The 13,211-nt window shown below is 45.5% G+C and overlaps 1 protein-coding gene across 1 annotated transcript in view; it reads left to right on the forward strand.

Annotated features, from left to right (window-relative positions):
- ATAD3A (ATPase family AAA domain containing 3A) overlaps nt 1–13,211 on the forward strand; it is a 65,882-nt gene that overhangs the window by 37,089 nt on the left and 15,582 nt on the right. Inside the window, exons 14-15 of the mRNA XM_037881106.2 lie at nt 2,214–2,381; nt 4,319–4,427. Coding sequence (XP_037737034.1) covers nt 2,214–2,381; nt 4,319–4,427 — 277 coding nt within the window. The remainder of the gene's footprint in view (nt 1–2,213; nt 2,382–4,318; nt 4,428–13,211) is intronic.

Genomic DNA, 13,211 nt, shown 5'->3' on the forward strand with positions numbered 1-13,211 from the left:
CTGAAGCACTTTGAAAAGCTCTAGCAATGCAAAGAATTTAAGCACAACTAGTAATAAGAATTAACCAGGGCTACCTCAGTATTTCCCAGAGGTATGACAGTAGAATGAACACTGTACATACTGAGTGGGCGTAATGTTTTAAAGTAAACCTGCAAAGATTTAAAGGGTGACAGCGGATAAAGTCTAACCATCAGGTCACTTAACGAAACTGTCTTTTGCCCTATGCCCTGCCAAAGCAATTGAGATCAGCGAGGGAGCTCTTCCAGAAGAAGCCCCAGGACTCAGGATTAATAGAGTGTTGCAGCTCAAGATTTATTGTAGTTATTGCCTCTCTTTCCTCCCAAGGAGTGGAGCGCTTTGCAAACCTTTATGGTTCACAATTCCCAGGGTAAACTGAAGCCCGGCGTCAGAGTCACAATCACACTGCAATCCAGCAGCAGGCTGGGAATGGTTCATACCAACCCCTTGCTCCAGCTACCGTTTTGAGGTACATTGGGCAGAGCTCTGGAGAAGCTTCTTCCAGTGCTTGCTGGTCCCGTGCTCCAATCCAAATGACCAGCTCCCTATTTTGATGAGTACTTAATTCGCCCATGACTCCTGCAGTAAACCATTCTAGGAAAGCGAATGTCTCCTGTTGATTTTGTGCACTGCTTAATTTTCAGAGATTCTCACTGCAGCTTTTTTAGATAAGTCCTTCCCGCCAGCAATATATGGGGATTTTGTTAGGTAACTCTGATAGCCTGTGTAAATACGAGTGTCAGTGGGACCCTGAGGAGTTCTGTTACTTAGCAGGAACTGCCTTCAGTGAGTGCTAGGTTTTATGTAGCCGATCTTAGCTTCCCAAAAGGACGTACTGGGAAATCTCAATGTTGGGTACCTGTTACTAACACCTCCAAGCAACTTCCTCCACTCCCTTCTCTCGAGCTGTCTCTCATAATCTTCCCCCTCGCCACAGAAAGACCTTTGTCTAGGAAGGCCCAGCTGTGCTTCCACCGTGGCTCAGCGGAATGCCAATGCGACTTTTGGGCCAGAGAAATTCTCTTTGCAAATGAATGCAAAGAACATGGCCCCTGGTGGGCCTGGATTTCAACAAGCGGCAAGAGGGTCAATATTTCAATAGCTGCTGTTAAAAGCCCATTTCAAATTATACTTCACCATTATGCCAGTAGCCTCAATTAATGCACTAAAGCGAAACTGGCAAGGGGGGAGAGCATCATCACAAAGCAAAAAAGCAGCCACTCTGTTTTCAAAATGCAAATTGGGAAGCCACCAGAAAGGGAGGGAGAGGGCCAGAGCGGGTAGGTAGCTGGAGCAGCGTCCGCTGTGCTGGAGCAAGAGGAGGGTCAAGTGAACCTGCCCATTCTTGGACGCCCGCTTCCCTTAGGTGCGCTTGCTGGTGTGCTGGAAAGTCTGGGCTCTCACAGGATGCTCGCACTGAAGGAAACACCATCTAACATTACCCAGCTTTAAATCAAAAGCAATTTCCCTGCCACTTGCAGTCTCCCTGCTGTTAAATGTTTCTATCTTTTAAGAGGAATTAGTGTCCCTGCAAAATCCCTAGAGATCCAAATCCACCTGTCACAAAACAGGTACGGCCCCAGCAGTGCAAGCCTCCCTGGTGTGCCATTCCCAGTGTCATTCCCCTCATGCAAGGGGCTGCTCCCAGTGCCAAGATGGCTCTGTTCAGTCCTTGGGGCTTCCACTGAAAGAGCCAGCAAGGGCTTTTTGTGAGGTGGACATGTGTGCACTAGGAACTGCTCCCCATCTTGTTTCATTTAAGCCACCAGACTGCTGCTAGAGGGTAAGAGCTTTCAGCCAGCTCTCTGGGGTGAGTTTGAACCAGTGATCTAGAGGTGTGATGGAATCTGTCCCCTTGCCAGCACCTGGGCCTGTCTCTTGCTTCGGCTCGTACAGGAGATATTGGTGGTGGTCTGGGGGTGGGGGGTTCTCACACTCCAGCCGGCTGCGTCTGCACTGATGTAACAAGCCTCTTTCCAGCCCACGTCCGTCACTGTGGTAGCGATGGCAATGCCACCTTCCACATTGCGAGCAGACCTTCGCTGGAGCGTTAAATAGTGGTAGAAGATCAGCTTGTGGAACCTGAGGAAGAAAGATTACCGCACATGGGCTCTGGCCCATAGCAGTCGTGAGTCATATTGGATCTGCATCTGTGGGTGTCTTTCTCGCTGATCTCACCTCCTCCCCCTCCCCAGGTTCATGCTTGTTTTAGCAAGTAACCAGCCAGAGCAGTTTGACTGGGCCATCAACGACCGAATCGATGAAATGGTGAACTTTGACCTACCGCAGCTACAAGAGCGGGAGCGGCTGGTGAGGATGTATTTTGATAAGCACGTCTTGAAGCCTGCCACAGAGGGGAAACAGTAAGTATCCCATCCTCGGAGCAGTGGGGTCATTGAAGGTTTTGTCCTTGGGTCATAGAAAAGCTCTTCATTGATTATCATCACTGGAGACCAAAACCCTCATCCCAGCCAATTGTGCCTATTGGTCTGAAGGTGGATTCCTCTGGCCTTCAGCAGTGTGTTTGTGCTGCGTAATGACCATGAGACTTCCTTTGCCGTCATTCAAGAGTGTTCCCTGCTCTTCAGCAGAATTGGGGTAAGGGACGGGTAATATACCCTGGTGACTAGACCCTTGACAGTGATTGGGCTGCTAGTGTGCAGACACCACTGGGGAAAATGCTGACCAGTATTGTCTCATTTCCTTGTACTCCACCGTCTGTAGCCATCTGTGGTGTCTTGTCTTAGACTTAGGTTGTAAGGTCCTTGGGGCAGGGACCATCGTTTTGTTTGTACAGCGCCTAGCTCAATGGGGTCCATGACAGGGACATATAAGTGCTATCGTAATAACGGATGCTCTGTCTTAGGGTTCCCCCTCTCACGGTGGGTTCATTTTAAGGTAGTATCTCTTGCGTTTAGTGACAAGCTTTGCAATGCATGCTCAAATGAGGCCGAGAATATGCAACTTCAAGTTTTGGTGGTCTTGGGGCATATCCCAGTCTGTCGAGTTCTTCTCCCTATTTTGCTCCCAGAATAAGCATCTCTTGGTAGTGACTGCAATCAGGAGATAACTGGAGAAGGGGGAAATGGGGCAAAAGTGAAGGCAGAAGAAATATTTCCTGAGCCTTGACTTATTTTGAGTGCCCTCTGCTATCTTAAGAAGTTGATTCCAGTCCTCATTTGCTAGCTAAATATTTATACTTCATTAAACTGTGGGGTTTGTGTCTTTATCCACTATAGAGAGTTGCAGGGGGAATAGTGAGCTCCAGACTCCCGAATGTGAAATTACCCATATTGCAGTTTGCACGCCTGGCTCCTAGAATACTTAAGGGCTGAAAAAATAATTTGCTTCAAGAACACTCCTCGTTCAGCGTCTGAGTCATAGTTACACAATGTCTTATTCCTAGCAGCTCATCTGAGAATCTCCCCACTTCGCCCTTCCCACCGCTGTCATGGGGGTGGGAATTAACATGCTACAGATTGGGGTAAACTGGGGCTTGGAGAAAGTCACTCCCACAGGAGCCAGTGGCAGAGCTGGGGGTAGAACCCAGGTCTCTTGATTCCCAGTCCTCTGCTCAGGCTTCTTCTAGGCTGTGCACTTTGTATTGAGCTGTCTTGTCCTTCTGGCCCCCAGCCCACAAATGGACTAGAGAGATTCAGCCTCACGGCAGATCCCCCTTTTTTCTTATTGCTTATGAAACTCTGGAACATTTGGCTTAGACCTCATGAAGAGAAGTGGAAATTTTGCCAGCAAGAGGGGGACGCTAATTAATGAGAGAAGAGCTGATGACCAGCTGTGACAATCACGAGTTCACTGGGGGGCCAGTTTGAGCCTTTGTTTCCTAATTTCCAAAATAGAGCTGCTGCTGGGAGATAAAATTGCTCAAGTATTGATTGTTGACCAGTGCAGCAGCCACCTCTCCATTATTTTCAGCCAGTTCCTGGCACCTTTGCCGGGACTCCACTCCCTCGGTTCAGGATGCCCGTGGCCTAGTTAACGTTCTCGGTAGGAGTCTAAATCAGGCCAGAAGTCTCAGGTTGCCTTTGGGAGCCCACCACAGATGGCTGTGGCTAGCATTAGTCCATGTGCTATTCCTGATCCCGTCTCCGTATGAATGTTTCTCCTTTTGGGACACCCAAGCCCCCCTGTGCATGCATTCAAGTGAATGGCTCCTGCACTGGCCTAACTCTGTTTCCATTGACTTAAACGAACACGAGAGTACTTCTTAAAATCCCACCCTCCATTTTTTTTCTCCTGATGTTACTGCATGGAAACTAATGCTTGTGCTTCTGACCTTTAGGCGACTAAAGCTGGCCCAGTTTGACTACGGGAAAAAGTGTTCTGAGATTGCCAAGTTGACGGAGGGCATGTCTGGCCGAGAGATCTCCCAGCTTGCTGTGGCGTGGCAGGTAAACTAGAAGTTGATGACTGGCATTCTTGGGTGGTTTTTCTTTTTTAAAGAAGGGCTCAACCCAAGTCCGTGCTCGAGCAATCAGCTGATGGCAGCTTTACATTTGCGCTGGCGAAATCTCAAATCCTGCCTTTCATGTAGAACTTCACAAACTACACTCAGACTGCACGGCTGAAATGCAGCTGGCTCTGGGGTGGATGGCATCAGTCAGCCAGTACCCAGCACACTGCACAGCAGTACCAGAGGGGACACTTACAATAAGCCATTCCCATATCGATAGCCTGTCAGCTTTTGCATTTCCCTGTGACATTTTAATCCCTCTTGCTGTGCTCTGGGTGTCCTGCAATTGGTTTATCGATGCTGGGCTTGCAGAAAACTGGCTCAGTAAGGAGGGCTACCAGAGCATGGTGCTAAATGATCAGTGAGCTGAGAGGAGCAGTGCCCAGTCTTGTTCACACTTGCAAAGACAAGAAACAAAAAGGGCATATCTCCAGACAACCCTCCATACAGAGCAGAGCCAGGGTCCAAAGATGCAGATCTGGCCAGACGCTGGCCTCAATAGAGATGGCTGAAGAGGTTTGTCAGGGATGACAAATGGCCCAAATATTGAGAGGCCAGATTCAGACCCTGTGGAAGCAGATGCAGAGACGTCACTGGAATTACACCCCTTATGCCAGGTCTGAATTTCACCCTGCGTCTTAAATGGTTATCTGCCAGACACAACAATCAGGAAACAGGTCCCCAAGACAGAGCAGGCAGAGTCTGAAAACTTATCAGCCTAATGTTTGATAGCTGTTCCCAAAGCAAAGCAAATACTGCGGTATCCTGGCAGCTTAGAGCCCAAATATGAGATCGTTGAGATGCTGTACAGAGGGCTGGTGGTTATCCAGGATCTCAGGTGTCATACAAGAAGCATATTGAACAAAGCGGAAAAACAGATGCGGGGGGAGACAGCTTTGGTCTCTGCTAGGGGATTTCTAAGTCATTGTTAAAAATGAAAATGTCTAGTTCATAAGCAGTTATCAGGCAAGTGATGGTGGCTTGTTCTGGCATTCTTGCCTCAGGCTGTGAGGGTACAGGTAGTAGGGGCTGGGCGTGTGTCTGGGTTTTTGACATGTGAAAAGTAGCTGTGCTGTCAGTTTTCTGTTGCTCACAAAGACAGAGAAGTGCTTTGTGGATCGTGGCACCTCCCTCAGACCCCAGTTGTGCTTCCTGGCATCCAACAGAGCACTCCTTCCTTGGTCCGTTCCGCTTATGGGGTCTGGGGAGCCATCCACAGTAACGACAGAAAGATGGCGCACTCTGAAGTGTCTCATATGATGTGGTTATGCTCTCCCATGCTCCAGGCTTACAGCTGAGGGTTATCTAGCATTTCTGTCTCCTTCAGTCAAGCGGAAAAGGTGGGAGCCTGGCATGGCATCCCATAGGAAGCATAGGAGCGCTTGGTCTTGTGGTGAGGCACTGCGGATGCGTTTTTCATCAGTGATCCCTGTGGATGTGGGCTGGAAGCTCAAGTCTTGATCAGTGTTTCTGGGAGGGAGGGTGATTGAGACCCAAGTACTAGTTCATGTATTAGTGCGAGATTGTTTGGTTCTCCGGTGAGACCTCTTTGTATTATGGTGGCCTGTTCATTTAATCTGGAACAAAACTCCTCATCCTACCTTCTTCAGAGCACTTTTAAGCCTGGAACCAGAACCGGTCCTGAGACACACTTAGACTACAGACCCACACAAAGCACATACGTCAGCCATGTTCCCTTCTCCCTCCATCGGAGCTACGACCTGGATTGCATCTGTGGCTGATGAAAAGAACAACCCCACAGTGGTTTGGCTTCAGCTTGATTCCCTCTTCTTGCTTTGCATTCGTGAAAGGAGGCCTTGCAGAACTGCTTTTCTCATTAAAACTTAATTCTTCAGCAGCCACGGTGGCATATGCCAGGGTGATGGCATAGAGCCTGTTGCACATAAGCAGCTCCCCTGACCTTCTGTTTGGTGTAAATTACAGTAGTCAGAGCAGAAAGTCTGGTGCTTTTTTTACAGCAGGTGCTCTCAAAGCAGAGCGCAAAACACACACCTGCTGACTTCTGCATAAATAAATGTTACTGCTGGAATAGAGATTGGAACTGGGTATTTTCCTCGGTAGCATTGGTCTCGTATGGGCGATCTGTATTGCTGTGGCTGTTACTGATGGTAAGAAGCCTGTGACACCTCGGGGTGGGTTTGATACACTGAAGTATAGAAGATTGAACAGACTCCTCTTGCTAAATGCTGCACAGTAACTGAAGTCATGGTGGATTTCCACCTCAATGGAGTACTCAGGATTTCCAATGTTATGGCCGAGAGCAGAGGTCCCTTCCAACTCTGATATTCTGTGATTTCAGTTTGGCCCTTTAATAGTCAATATGCCATGTACAGATTTCAAGTTACTAAAGAAGAGTTATACAACTTCTCTGAAAGTTAGTTCAAAAAAGAACTAGATCAGTTCATGCAGGATAGGTCCATCAATGGCTATTAGTCACGATGGGCAGGGATGGCTTCCCTAGACTCGGTTTGCCAGAAGCTGGGCATGGGTAACAAGGGATGGATCACTTGATGATTGCCTGTTCTGTTCATTCCCTCTGGGGCACCTGGCATTGGCCGCTGTCAGAAGACAGGATCCTGGGCTAGATGGACCTTGGGTCTGACCCAGTGCGGCCGTTCTTCGGTTCTTATCTTGCCTGCTGATGCCACATGAATAGTTGTTCACTTAGATTGTAAGGTCCTGGAATTATGGGTCCATTTTATGCCTCTTTAAAGCAAATGCAAGCTCATGGCCTGGTGGAAATTAATAATATATACCAGAAACAATGCCATTTACATAGCTTTTATGTTCTTTATTTTTTTCTGTTGCTAAAGACATCCTTACATGAAAGCAGAATCTCTGCTCTTAAGAATATCTTCTTGTGTTGAAGTCCTAATCTTCTGGTATTGCATAGTGTGCAAATTGGGAAATCAACGGAAGATTGATTTTTGGATTGAGAATAAGCATCAGGGAAGATAAAACCAGTTACACCTATGTATTCCTGTCCTCCCTGCATATATAAAGCAGAAGGAAAGGAAGTGTAATAAATATTTAAGCAGAATTGTTTCCAAATAGACTATTTGTCTGTTTTGCATGAAACACATGGGATTTAATTTCTAACGGTGTTTCAAGTTAGTGGAAAATCTTGGTACAAAATTATTCTTAAAAGATGTTAGAGCAGACTATAAATCATTTTATTAAGCCATGTGTCTCAGGACACATGAAAATGAAAGCACTGAGCTGAGCCATTATAAAATGGCCTTATTTCTTTTAGTGCTGGAATACAAGTAAAAGTTAGTTTTTATTTTCTAGTAGGACATTTACATTCCTTTCCATGTAAGAAGAATCTAGAGGTGTGTTGATTGAGATGTATACTGGGATAAGCTCACGATCGCCTGATCTATCTTCCTGTCGGTTTGAAGGGCATTTACCTTGAAATGAACCTGGAAGAGCAGATGTTTGCTGACAGCTCTTTATGAATAAAATGTGGTGGACTTGAAAACTGTTTTAATTGTATGGCAAGAGGAAATCCTCTAATTTTAGGTTAGAGAAATTAGTCAAAGGGTCACTGTTTCCAATAAAAGGTGTTGTGAGCCTGTGCTTACTCTTGTAATAAGGCCAACTCATTTTTATAGGGTTTGGGTTTTTTTTACACTTTCCAGGCCAAATTTATAGCCTTCAAGTATATTGTTGCATGTCTAATTTGCACACAGTTGCTATGTTTGCAGCCACAAATTGAGTAATAGCATGCGCAAATGAGGCAAGTATTGTGCTCATCGTACGGGGAGGGGAACTGAGACACAGAGACAGTGACCTGCCCAGGTCTTCTAACTCCCAGGTTATTCCTCTCTAACTTCATGCATAGTGCAGTCCTGTTGGCTAAACTGTTCTGAAAGGGGTTTAGGATTTGTGGCTTAGTGGCCAGAGCATAGGACTGGGGCTCAGGAGACTTGGGTTCTATTCCCCGTACTGGCCTGCTGGGCGCCCTGCGGCAAGTCACTTCACTTCTCTGTTTGTTTTGCCATCTGTGAAGTGGAGATAATGATCCTGACCTCCACTGTAAAGTCCTTTGAGACCTACTGATGGGAAAATGCTGTATAAGATGTAGGTATTTAGTATTACACTTGAGGAACCAGGTGTGAAACCTAATCTTGGGGGTCAGGGAATAAATCTCTTCTCCCATTTAACCCTTCATTCTGTCCTTTACTCAGTCTGTATCCAGCAATCCTCATACTGGGTGTTCCCGGTCCTCTGTAGCTTGGAGGCAGAGATCAAACCTTTGCTCAGCCTGATGGGCTTTTAACCATCTCCTGGGAAATCTTCCCAGAATTCTCTGCCTCTGGTAGTATATCAGGAGCTTATTCTTCCCAATGTATTAACCGCGGCTTCGAATACAGTCTAACATCAGAATTGCTGAAATTCACAGATAAGGCAGTCTGCCTGCGAAAGCTCATGTTTCAAAATTACTTTTCTAATAGCTTGGCAAAAAACCAACTGAAATTAACACATCCTTCCTTCTTCACAACTTAGTCTTATGGGTTTTATTTTAAAAGGAAATAAACTAGATGTGGAATGAGCCAGATTCTCATGTGATGTAAATCTACATATCTTCAATGGAGCGACACCAATCTGTCCAGTTGGCTTTTATTTAACCCCCAGTGCATCTGTTCAGCCTTTTGCCTTTTGAAATAATTTATACAGACAGCTCTCAGGAGCAGAACTGAGTGTAGGGATAATTTAGGGTTGCTAAAACTCAAGCTAGACTCCCCTACATAAGGTATATTGTGGTGTTAATGATGGAAATTCAGAGGAGTGTACTGTATGTGAACAAAAGGGTACCACAGAGCATTGGGTCAAAAATAAAGGTTTCAGTATGGATGATCAGATGCCCAGGAGTTTGGGAGGCCGCGCGAGAAGCCATAGAATAGCTAGTGGACAATATAACTTGGGGCATTCTCCTTTCCAGCGGCCGTGGTTTGTTTTCACATTTTGATCTCTGCTGTGCTGCCCTGTCCCCGTTACGGGTGTACTGCTCGCGCTGCAGAATCAAACACCTGCCACCTTCCTGCTGCTGGGGAGACAAGCAAAGCTGCAAGATGGGGATGTTGTTGCACTTGAAAGGGATAACACCCATCTCCCTGTAAACATGGGAGTCAATTAGCATTGACTCCCTCCATCGCAAATTACCAAAAATGACTTTGTACAGAAATGACTGTGTGATCGTTTCTGCTGAGTGAATAACAATTTGCAGTAAACTGGCAATTTACTTAATAAGATTGGAGTGTGGAGCCTGCTGATCGACCTGATGCTGCCATTCTAATTGAAGCTGTTTTGTCTCCCAAACCTGCCCCCAGCGCCTGGATTTGGGCACATGGCTGACTGTTGCAAGCGATAAGCTCTAGCTTTACTGGTCCTGTGTCATTTTCCATTCTCTTTGGAAATCCCCCATAAAAGGGAGTTCCCAAAGCTAGCTGATTGGATCACTTTGGGAGCTGCAAACCAGTGGCGTAACTAGGTTAATTTGTCAATAGTTGGCTGCTGCTACAATTTCATATTGCCGTGAAGAAATAGTATGTACAAAGTTTCCCCTTTTCTCCTTTAAACGTGCTAACGCTTGGCTCCTAATTAATCCATGCAAACATAACTAATCTTAATGGTGTCAAGTATCAACTAATCTTAATGGTGTTAGCCTGATGTGTCTCATCTCATCTCTCTGTCCCCATATCACCTTCCCAATCTCCTGGGTCCTACAGTTGTAGATTTCCGCATGATCCCAAGCCCTATCTTTTGTTCTGCAGCAATCAGAGCAATCCCATACTCTGCTCTCTCTGTCCAGGGTGCTCTTCACACTGTTCGGCTCCTTAATCTTTTAAAATATCAGATGAAGCATCTTCTCCATAGCAGAGCTCTTCCACAATTCCACCATGGGAAGCTTCCAGAAGACATGTTACCCATGATATTCTTGTATGTTATGGCTGCTACCAGGAAACATCTGGTAGTTCAACTCCGAAGTCAAACACTGAATTAACTTTCCTGTAAGCAGTGTGCTCCTTAGAAATTAGCTGGAATGTGTAGCTCTCTGTTACGGCTTCAAGTTAATGAGCTCCGTGGTGGACATGGGAACCCTGATTTTTCAGACGTGAACATAATTGCATGTTTAGAGTGGCGCTCACAATTCCACGTATACCTTGCATATTCACATGCACAGCTGCTGTCCACCTTTATGCCCAGATACTGCATTTGCCTTCACAAATTGGGTGATTGTAACTGGCAACTGTGCACCCAGCTTTGAAAATCAACCTCAGCACGTATATACATGGGATAGCTGGGCAGGTTAATGGAAGCTTATGGCTGATTCTACGTCCTGAACAACAAGACAAGTCAGCAGGATTTTTGCCTTTACTTTCTGACATGCCTAAGCTATAATTTCACAAGGTGTTAGCAAAAGAATTTCATGCTGTACCTGCAACAGCTTCTCTCCAGATTAATGAATTGGAATAGTGAGAAATTCACAGGTCAAACCAATGCATTTTAAACCGTTAGTGATGTAAACTTAAAAATGTATCTTAACGTTTTCCATCAAAAGTCTGTGTACTTTGTTAGACTCCAAAATATTTTATACCTAAACTGAACTTATTGCAAGGCAAGAGCTCTTGGCTTTTGTAGCACATAATAAAGTACATCAAAAGGTGGTTTCTTTGATTGAGTTTGTCATGGAATGTGTGTGTTTTCCTCAGAATACTCATCCATTGTGAGCAGACCAAATGAAATCAAAGAAACTCCCTTTGGTGGTCAATTGTTCTGTCACCAGAAGCCATTGGTTAAAAATTGAGCCATACCACACTTGGGTACAGTTAGTTTTCTAACATATACACAACTCTTTTAGACATCCCTGTCTAGCACTGGAAAGTGCAGCTTTGAGTTTAAAAAGAATATCTTCTGACCGTTGGGTCACCTGCTCTCCCTTTCGCATAAAGAGGAGGTGAGGTTCTAAATGTTACAACTCAGTGAATCGTTTTGAAAATCAGAGGAGTATTACAAAACCAGATCAACTCTAGTTTGTCAATTGCCTTGCTTAGCAGAATAGGTCTACTTGAGAGACGGGGCAGTGGAATTACATGGTTTATTCTGCCAAAGAGTTTGACTCTTGTCTAGCCTGCTGGCAGTTTTGGATAAGGGCCCAGATCATGTACTTCATGACAAACCAGGCCCAAGTTTTGTAGCAAGGACCCTGGATTTTGCGACACTCTGCAGCAGGATGAACCTGTGTCAGCTATGTTGGAAGGAAGTATTGAAATTTTGAAGGCCTTAAGTATGAAGATAAATACCATCAGTGCAGTATCCCATGTCCGTTGTGATAGTAAATCAATTTATTTTTTGCTGTCCATGCACTTTCAGTTTTTGATCTTCCTGGAGACGTTTGTACTGACAGTGCAGAACTGCACTGGAGAAGTTGGGGGTGGAAGTAGAGAGTAAGCTAGAAGTGGTTTGGCAACTGAGCAGGAGAGGAGTTAGGATTTTTGGCACCCAGAAAGGCATGGGAGTTGATCCAGGTTTGTGGGACCAGCACCTTGGCTGGATAATTCTACAGTAGTAAGGCGTCATCGTTAGACTTCAGAAGGAAAGCCCCATTGATATGAAGAGGGCAGTTCACACCTCCCTGAACTGTTTCAAGATATCGAGTTTTGCACTGGTTTTTAGGGCTGGCTTCTCGAACCATATGGGCTTGAAATGCTTCTGTTTGTTTGTTTTTTTTTTAAATAAAGTTGAGGTGGTGAAGCACAGTCCTGCAGCAAGGTGTTGATTCAGCAGCCAGTTCCAGGGCCCTCATCGTGCAGAGTATATAGAGCCCTGATTATGGACCAGTCAGCGGTGGAGAGACCGAACATGCTTTGCAGAGATAACACTGTTGGCTGGAGAGCGGTACGGCTTGCATTTTTTATTGCATATTGCCTCAGATCATCTTCAGCAAGCCATGCAGGGAAAGACATAATTGAGAACACCATCACTTTCCTACACATCACCACAACTGCCCGCTATTGGCGATTGGTTTAAACTCAGATCAGTAATAGCGCTAAATAATAAATCTTATTTGGAAGCCAGGTGTTGGAATTACTTCATTAGCTGCCAAGCAGCTTTCTTCATACCGAGTAACTTCTAAAGGACTCAAGAATTTTTCCCTCTCCCCCTGAAAAATGAGTGATCAGTACTATAGTTGGTCATTCAGTTAAAAAGGGCTGCAGGGCCTCTTTATGAAGTCAAGTGTAGTGTGCTCTTAGGAAGCCTTATGCAATGCCTCAGTTAGGTTTTCTTTACAAGATTAAAGGCTGAAATATAGCAGCCACAGTTACATCCTTCTCCTTTCCCCTTGCCCCCTTGGCAGTAAATCAGCTCCTCATGTTGAATTTCACACTCTTTTTTCTCCACTGAGCCAAGTGAATTAAAGGTCATTGTTTTAGATGGGCTGCCTGCACTCAACTCAAATGTACTTGCAAGACGGTTGTGCAAGCGTCTCATGAACCTAGCAACTCTGGCGTGCAGTGTACTTGCCTGCCCTTCGCATAATGAAGTGAATGGTATTTAATTCACCTAGCAAACGCTTGCCCTGGGAGTTAAATTTTGCAAAGCTGCTGCAGCACTGGGATATTAGGACTTTTATAAGCCAACTGAGTGTTCAGTGAAAAGGGAGAGGGCTTGAACTGGAATTGTGGGGGTGGCATCC

Source organism: Chelonia mydas, chromosome 18, assembly GCF_015237465.2.
Source record: "Chelonia mydas isolate rCheMyd1 chromosome 18, rCheMyd1.pri.v2, whole genome shotgun sequence".
NCBI lineage: Eukaryota > Metazoa > Chordata > Testudines > Cheloniidae > Chelonia > Chelonia mydas.